We start from the raw sequence: 9,278 nt of genomic DNA on the forward strand, positions 1-9,278 counted from the left end.
CGAATCGTTGCAAAAGTTCTGTTTTTTATTTTCTGTTTCTAGCAGTAGACCGGAATTTCGCAACGTTCCGAATAGATAAAAAAAAACATTTTCCGTACGTTTCAAAGGCAGTTAAAAAATGCGTATAATTTTCGTCACGAAATTGATATCATAAATTTTGTGTTTCTAGTTCAGCTTTCGTCACTCGAAAATTTTACCTCAAAGAGGTGTTTTATTTGATATCAATTATTTTGGGGTAGCAAATTTAAAATCGATGAAAATACAAAGAATAATCTAAATGTTTTATTTTTCTCAAACAAATTGCTAAAAATATTATCTAAAAAATTATGTATTCAAATCGGTTTGTCCATTGAAACAGGAATACGGAATAGAGCGAAAAAGAATAGTGGTATTCATCTAAACCGATAACTTTATCAAGCAGATAATCTTATAAGTTTACGCACTCTGTTACATGAACGATCCACACATGTGACAATAGTCGTGTTTTCTTTGGTTATAGGGCACAGTACCACTAACTTTATACTACTAGCACGAGAATAAAGAAATTATAGAAACTAACTCACCAAATGGGAAAAATTTATATTTACGAGATAATATCTATTTAAATAAATGTACATATAACATAAAGGCTATTTATTTGAATCAAGTTAAAAGAAACAATTGCAGAATGTCTGTTTGTGTATGAATTCTTTGCGGCCAAATTATCAGTGAAACAAAACAAACAGAACGGATAATAATTGAACCAAATCTCTATCAGGATCATATCGTTGTTGTTGAATTTGCGTGCAAAATTTTTATGCGGATCCCGATTATTGCCCTAGAAAACATAGCTAGAGTTGCGACAGAGTTGCGTTGGCTTCAGTTTATCAAGTTTATTCAGTGAAATCGCTAGAGAAATTTATCAGTAGTGTGTAAACGAGTTTCCATTCAAATTTTGACAGTTCATTTATAAGGTTTACACAATTATAAGTTTATACGGTTTACAATGCATTTATAAGGTTTGATGAATACCCTTAATGATCATATCCTTTGTTTTCGAAAAAATTAAAAATAAAAAAAAAATTATGAGAAATGATAAAAACTTATCAACTTGGTACCAACTTTAGATACAATTAACAACTGTATTCGTCTGATTGCCTCGTAGTTAAATTTTTGTTAAGATTTCTACCGGGTGAGGGGCGCACACATGTGCTTTTTTTAAGAAGTTTTACTTCTATCTGATTAGCACAGCTGCATCGTTCAACTTGTCAACTCGCGGGAAATTCCCCGATTTCCAGGGAATTTCGGTTTAAGTGGCAATCGGGGAATCAGCAATTTTTTTGGAAGTGGGTATGTTATTTTTATATCGTAAAGTAACCAAATTAGACGCATATGTTAATTTTTAACCATTTGACCCTTTTTGGAGCGACATTTTTTCAGTTTGAATAGCAATATCTCCACAACAAGAGTTTTCCAAGACATTAGCTGTATGCCAGATGAAAGCTAAGATTTTGGGCTAGATTTTTGGAAACTAAGAACAAAATCGACTGACCAGTTTTTGACAAAATGCCCGAAATGTATATTTTCAGCAGCCCGATTTTTAGTTTTCAGGCGGTAAAGTTATGACATACAAAAATTCCCGCCTCTGGCTTATACATATTTCCTCAGCTGCGCAATCCATTTTTGGTATCCTTTTGTGTCTGCCAGCATCTGTTTTTACAAATGCACGTTTTGCAAATTGATGACGACGTGATTTTGTATGGAAGCGCATTTATGACCATATATTTGAATAAAGTAAACATACTTTGAATATATCAACCAATATTTTCCATATACCAAACGAAAGGAATACACCTTAATTTTCGATTAAAAAAAAAACAAAATCATTCGAGCGGTTTTCGGGCATTTTGGTAATAAAAAAAATTTGCAAATTTTTTCAACATTTTTTTTTAATGCTCAATATTTGTTGAATTTTTATAAAGTTTGTACCCTATAATATTTCCATTGCTTCAGAGAACCTATTTCCCGAAAACGAAAGTTTTCTTTGAAATCGCTTCACTAGTTCTCGTGCAATAAGCGTTTTCGCGAAGCTCTAAAAATACAACTACAACATTTGAGCATAGCCTCCATATCGAAACGTAAGACGTATTCTACGTCAAAAAACAAGCTGTAAAGCGCTCTTATCTAGGTATGACACTCAGTACGGCAATCATACCAACTACGAGTACTTTTGTATACTTGAAAATAGATAATTGCGTCTCGGTCAAGCTGTTTATAGAACTTTTCTTTCTGTGTGCTACTCAAACCGATCGCCTTGCTTGTTCATACCAAAATTAATTTCGCGGAAACCCAGTGACTTTTCTACGAAACCCTTGGGTTGCCCGGAACCTTTTTTAGGAAGCTCTGCCCTAGTACTCATAGGCAAGGCAGTCCAGTTGACGAAATCATCACTGCGGATAAAGTAGCTTGCACTATCAGATCCCTCCAACCCTACAAATCTCCGGGTCCGGATGGTTTTTTCAAGCCATGCTACAACGAGCAAGCGCCACGGTAACCCCCCAGCTAACGATAATCTATAGGGCAAGTCTCCTCCTAAGCTTTATTCCAAATTGACATTTTTCTGACAGAAGTGACTGTGAATTTAATATTGCTCTCAGCGATGACGAAATTCCCATCTTCACGGACGGCTCGAAAATATATAAATATCGGAGCAGGATCTGGTGTCTTCTCTCAGTAGTTATCTCTGAGAGAGTCCTACAGACTCCCAGATCACTGCAGTGTTTTTCAGGCTGAGATATATGCAATCCATATGTCGGCAAGGTTGGTGGGCATGATTGACTTAGCTCCATCTAAACTTACCTTCGTTGTTGACAATCAGGCGGCTATCAAAGCCTTAGGGTGATCAACGGCTAACTCGATATGCGTTATAGAATGCCGAAGATCCCTACAAGCCCTACAGCAACACATAATCAATCTTTATTGGGTACCGGGACATTGGGTTGTCCCGGGAAATGAGGAAGCGGACGAATGTGCTAGGAAGCGATCTGAGATGGGGCTCGGGGAAGCGATCCAAATCGTAAAACTTCCCCTGCGATTTCTGTCTTCAGAAGTCGAGAGACTGACCAGGGCAGCTACCAACAGTAGGTGGGAAAATCTGCACACCTGCAGGGTATCGCAATCGCTCTGGCCACGGCTCGATGAACGAAGAACAAGGAGTCTGTTAAGGCTTTCAAAGTCAAACTTTAGGCTTCACACCAGTGACAAAAAGTGTAACTTTTGGGGTTTAATTGTACTTTTCACCATTTCCGTCAATGTATTACCTCTCTTTTCCCGCAACCAAACAAAACCAATTTTTTTGTCTACTGCAGTGTGTTTATTGTACAATTCATTGTACAGCTTCAGTTAGTGTAGGCTTAATTTAACGTAACTTATTACTGAGGTTTTTACTTAACAGCGGTCACCCCTCGGCAGGTAATGGCAAACCTCCGAGTGTATTTCTGCCATGAAAAACAGCTCCTTAATAAAAGACAATCGCCGTTCGGAGTCGGCATAAAACTGTAGGTCCCTCCTCTTTGTGTGACAACATCAAGGCGCGCGCCACAAATCGGAGGAGAAGCTCGGCCAACACTAACATATGTGTAAGCGCCAATCCTTTTTTTATTATTATCATTGAGATCTCATCAGCTATCCTATAAGTCATCGCCAGTTTTGTCAGAAAGTCCCGCTAAGTTAAACTAAGTTTCATTAAGCTTAAATTATACATAAATAAATTCCTGAATTATATTTCACATTTTTAAAAGTACACCCCGCGACAAAATGCTACGGTCACCCGGTTTAGGCTATTTATTATATTTTTTCCAAGTTATTTTAATTATTATTATTTTTTTTTAAGTATAGCTCTTTGTTTAACAAAAACTATACAAATAAAACTTTATTTAAAATATTAAGAAAAAATAACATCAAAAACGGTGTTGCGCATTTTCATCCATATAAAATAAAATGCGAACATGCGTTATATGGAAGAAAGTGCGCAACACCGCAAACGAAAAAATTCCAAAAATTTTACTTAAATGTAAACGGATTAAGAATCAAAGTGCTGGAAGAGATTTACTTAAATGTAAACGGATTAAGAATCAGAGTGCTAGAGGAGAGTTGTGCGTTTGGTACAAAAAGTAATTTTTATACCCGAGCGCACTTGTGCACAAGGGTATATTAATTTTGTTCACATAACGGTTGTTTGTAACAGCCAAAACGAATCGAGATAGATATATACAAATGTATACATAAATGATCAGGATGAAAAAAGAAATCGATTAAGCCATGTCTGTCTGTCCGTCCGTCTGTCCGTCTGTCCGTCTGTCCGTCTGTCCGTGTACACGATAACTCGAGCAAAAATTGAGATATCTCAACGAAATTTGGTATGTAGGTTTCCCTTAATCCAAGGTAGGTTGGTATTGAAAATGGGCGAAATCGGACTTTAACCACGCCCACTTCCCATATAACGGTAATTTCCAGAAATACGAAAACTGCGATATTTTAGTAACTACTGAAGATAATTCACTCAAAATTGATATTTACAATAATTTTTAGACGAAAAATAAGAATATTATAAATTTTTGGAAAATGGGCGTAGCCACGCCCACTTATGGTTACATGTGTATATCTTGGTAACCGCTGCACCAATTTCTTCCAAACTTGGCACAGTTGTTGGCCTTGGTACAGCATAAAAAACCGCCGAAACTTTTTAAAATCGGACAATAACCACGCCCACATCCCATATAACGGTAATTTAGAGAAATACAAAATCTTCGATAAATCAGTAAATATTGAAGCTAATTTATTCAAAATTGATGCTTGCAACAATTCTTTACCAAGAAATACGTTTATGGTAAAATTTTGGAAAATGGGCGTGGCACCGCCCACTTATGATCACATATAAGTATATCGGTAACCGTTCTACCAATTTGTACCAAACTCGGTGTGGTTATTATGCTTGCCACATGTAAGCAAAACGTTGAAAATTATTGAAATCGGACTAAAATAACGGCCGATTCTCATATAACGGTAAATTTAAGAAATGCTTGAAACTTCAATATTTCGAAATTGAAGGACGCTAATTTACTCAAAATTGATACACCCCGGCTTACCATCTAGCGGAAGGTTTCGGAAGGGTGAAAAAACATATAATTAATACTTGCGCCGGGTATTTAATGTTCGGCTCCGCCCGAACTTAGACATTCTTACTTGTTGATGTTGAAATTGTACTTAAAATCAGCAAATTGTACTTTTGTACTTTTTGAAATTAATTGTACTGAAAAAAGTACAATTGTTCTTAAAATATCAACACTGCTTCTCACAGGAATCCTAAAGGGACATTGGACCATTGACCATATGGCCGCCATGTTCGGAGCCCCGCATAACGATTTCTGTAGAGTCTGTAGGGATGGAGAGGAGTTAGAATCCATCCAGTACTTCCTTTGTGAGTGTCCAGCATTTCGAGGAACACGCCTGAAGTTCTTGGGGACAATTTCTTCGAGAACCTGGATACGTTGGGAAAGCTCCTCTGGAAGGACTTCTTAGATTCTCCAAAAAATCAAAATGGTTCGAAGACATGTAGGGATAGGCTTGGAGTAACCCCCCATGGGCATCGCAATGGGTCTTCGCGGCCTCCGAGTAAACTCTTCGCAGAGCTGCCCGTTTAACCTAACCTAGTGTCCCTTTGGCACCGCGAGGAACCTGCCAACTAAAATCAAAATCTCGTTTAACGTATTTATTTTCAACTTTAATTGTTTTGTTTTACAACTCAAAGATTAAAAAAAAAATTCCATCTGGGTATGTACCGGATTTTAGAATCATTAGCGTGACAGCAGCCTCATATAATAAGTTTATTGAAATGAAAATGCGCTGCACTTGTAATGCTTCAGATACTTTTTGCATCAGACACATACATATGTAGTATATATGGATGTAAGCACTTATACATATGTACGTATTCCATGTAGTATGCACCAGGTATGTTGCGATTATTTGCATTCGCATTCGTTATGCGAACAATTCGCATCATTTTACACATTCGCATTCGACATTTGCATTCGCATTAAATTGCGAATGTGTACATGGGCAGAGAGGCCACTCTAATATTGTTGAAATGGCTCTAAGTCTGTCTCACCATGGTGCAGACAATAACCGGCTTTTAGCCTCGGGCGCTAAACGGAAAGCAACCCTAATGAGCCTTCAACAAGTACTGGTCAAAGTCTTATGAGCAACCTAGAAATAATTTTAGATTCCACCAGCGAAAGCGAAGGCTCGGATGTAGAATCTGGAGACATTAAGAAGTGTGAAATTAAAGCTCAATTGAGGGTTTATCTTAAAGAAAAACGAGCTCATCTCAGTGAAAAAAAAGCTTAGATAAATGTTTAGAGGACTTTAAACCACAACCAGCTTTTTGTAGCACTTTGAAAAATCATAATATGATTTTTGTGGACCCCTGCAAGCCTCCTTGATATATTTTTACCCGTTTAAAGTTTACGACTTACAACAATACGACACATACGACACCGTTATGGATACCCCAAATATTCTCCTTTTGAACTTTGACTACTAGATTAAAACACTGTATAGGTTAAGCACTCGTTCAATGTTCTAATAATTTACAAAATTTTAAAGTAATGAAAACGATGGCTTAAACTTATAGCTTTTCTAATGTTATTCCTAACATTCGCATTCGCACATTCGCATTCCGAAATTCGCATTCGTGAATGTGAGAAATATGACATTCGAAACATCCCTAGTATGCACATATGCAAATCCAAATTTATTGAAAAGAAAAGCTCAAGTTTATTGCTTTGTTATCTCAAAAGCTTTTTTATATACAATCAAATGCACTTTGTTTCATTTCATCTATTTAAGGGCAATTCAGTCCTTCTACAAAATCCAAACTATAAATAACCTTAGTAATCACAAAAACTGCATACATATGTATACGTAAGTGCATTAATTAACATCAATTTCTGAAAATACATATGGGTGTTTCCACCGGAAGGTCCACCACGACAAAAAAAAATAAAAGTTTTATATCTAACGTATTTATTTGTCTGCTTTTTAAAATATATACTGGCTATGTAAGTAGAATCATGTTTGCATAAAATGGTCTTCCTAGGTGGTGCCAAGGTCGAGATATCTCGAAAAACGGTATTTATGGTCCGATTTGGTTCGAATTTGGCGTATGTGGTTGAAATATAATAAATCATAGATTTCCAATAAATTGACCCTGAATAGGCGCTGAAGTCAAAATATAAAGTATATTCTACATAAAATACATGTTTTATTTGCGTTGAAAATTCATTTAAAAGCAATATTAACAAAAATATAACGATGGAAATTTATGTCACGTCACGCCACGTCACGTCACGTTTCACACTTGGGGTTGTAAAAGAGAATTGAAACAATTTGCATTAATTCAAAAAACTCTAAAAACAACTAGAATTGCTCCAAATCATATCAAAATAAGTTTCATCAAAATAGCTATCCACAATTCGCAGAGTTTTGCGATTTTGCAAGAAAAGAAAAAATCAACTTCCATTTTTTGTCACGTAACGAACCTCTCTTTAAATGCTTCTATTTCAGGACCAACCAGTTCGATTGATTTAATTTTTCGGTTAAATATAGAGCTAATTACGTGCTATACAATGGTCTAAAAAGTTAAAGGAAACAAATGGTATTCCTTTTTTGTATCACATTGAAATCGTACGACTGTCACGTGCGCCACCATGGGAATGCCCATATAGTCAATTTTGTTTTTGCTTTAATTTTTTACGTGCAAATGGTATACCGAATTCGCGAGCCTCTTACCGAAACACACCAGGCAAAGTGTATATACTTGCTTGTAAAGGTCCTTTTATCATAATTTTTAGAGCATGATACACACTAAACCCTCCAAAGATGTTTCTGATGACGCCATAGCGCGTCGAATGATCAAACGTGTAAAAATTTCTACCAATGGAGACTTCATACCTTTAAAATGGAATTGGGCAGAGACCTGGATGACCCTGCCAGTTGGGTTTGAGAAACATTTTCAGCAAATTTATAATTTCGAAGTGAAAGACGATGACGTTTTCATAGCAACATTTCCAAAATGTGGAACAACTTGGATACAGGAAGCCACTTGGCTGCTTCTCAATAACTTGGACTATGAAGAGGATAGTAGAACACATTTGACTAATCGCAGCGTTTATATCGAGTAAGCAAGATGTTATAGTGCATACATACGCATGCACAAATGTATGTTAAAAGGTGTGTGATTGAGATAAATATAATTTTTTTTAATTACGTTTGCATGGAGAATGAGCCTGTTGTATGAAACATTTCATACAGATAGCATCTATTCGGCCAAACAGCTAAAATCGCCGCGTTGTATCAAATCTCATCTGCCGGTCCATTGTTTACCTCGTCAAATATGGCAAAAGAAAGTGAAGGTGCACCTTACGCGGGAAGTTCTGATGCATATTCAAAAACTTGTTTCTCTTTAGTTGGTCTACTGCGCGCGCAACCCGAAGGACGTGGTACTGTCTTATAGTCATTTTCTACGCGGCAAGGGTGCCTACACTGGAAGTATGAATGACTTCATAGATGACTTTTTGAATTCTGAAACAGCATACACACCATACTGGTCTCATGTGTTTCCAATGTGGCAAATGCGTTCGGAGCCTAATGTGTTCTTTACCACTTATGAAGAGATGAAACGCGATTTGCGTGGTGTCCTAACACGGTTAAATAAATTCTTAGAGAAACCAGATTTGACGGAAGTGCAGATGGAAAAACTTTTAAGCCATCTATCGTTCGAGAGCATGCGAGGTAACTAATATATATTAATTTAATTCCAAAGCAGTAAACATTCATTGTCACAGCAAATCAGCAGGTGAATCCTACAAATATAATTAAAAATACTGGATATCGATCAAACATCGACAACAATTTTCAGTAAGACTTCTAATATATATAGCTCATTCCATCTCAAATCACCCAGGCCGGCGGAAAGTGAATTTAAGTCTGCGATAAAACTCGCAGGGATTGTTCCTTGAACAATTTAAGGAGATACGTATTTTTTCTTTTTGCTCACAAATGTGAATTTTTCAAATAATGAATTTTTTTCTTTTTGAGTACGAACGCTTCTTTTTTTCTCTCTTAATAGCAACTTTTGGTGAAATCGTTTATAACTGCCGCAAAAAAGCAAGGATTTTAACGATTTTTTTTTTAAATTGCAGATATTGATCTACTGAATCGATCTAGTGAACTAAACA

The 9,278-nt window shown here is 36.4% G+C and overlaps 1 protein-coding gene across 4 annotated transcripts in view; it reads left to right on the forward strand.

Moving 5' to 3' along the window:
- The first annotated feature begins 6,879 nt into the window (after window positions 1-6,879).
- The window catches only part of LOC108358833 (sulfotransferase 1 family member D1-like), a 5,022-nt gene continuing 2,623 nt past the window's right edge, over window positions 6,880-9,278 (forward strand). Inside the window, exons 1-5 of one of the 4 annotated variants that reach the window (XM_017610323.1) lie at window positions 6,880-6,963; window positions 7,893-8,218; window positions 8,321-8,453; window positions 8,508-8,832; window positions 8,886-8,958. In XM_017610323.1, the coding sequence (XP_017465812.1) occupies window positions 7,896-8,218; window positions 8,321-8,453; window positions 8,508-8,832; window positions 8,886-8,958 (854 nt within the window). In that variant the 5' untranslated portion in view covers window positions 6,880-6,963; window positions 7,893-7,895. Of the gene's footprint in view, window positions 7,101-7,766; window positions 8,219-8,320; window positions 8,454-8,507; window positions 8,833-8,885; window positions 8,959-9,278 lie in introns of all 4 variants that reach the window. The other 3 variants (XM_017610324.1, XM_017610322.1, XM_017610325.1) reach the window with 3 other exon arrangements.

This window comes from Rhagoletis zephyria, unplaced genomic scaffold (assembly GCF_001687245.7).
Source record: "Rhagoletis zephyria isolate East Lansing unplaced genomic scaffold, Rhagoletis_zephyria_1.1 Rzeph_scaffold_00301, whole genome shotgun sequence".
Lineage (NCBI taxonomy): Eukaryota > Metazoa > Arthropoda > Insecta > Diptera > Tephritidae > Rhagoletis > Rhagoletis zephyria.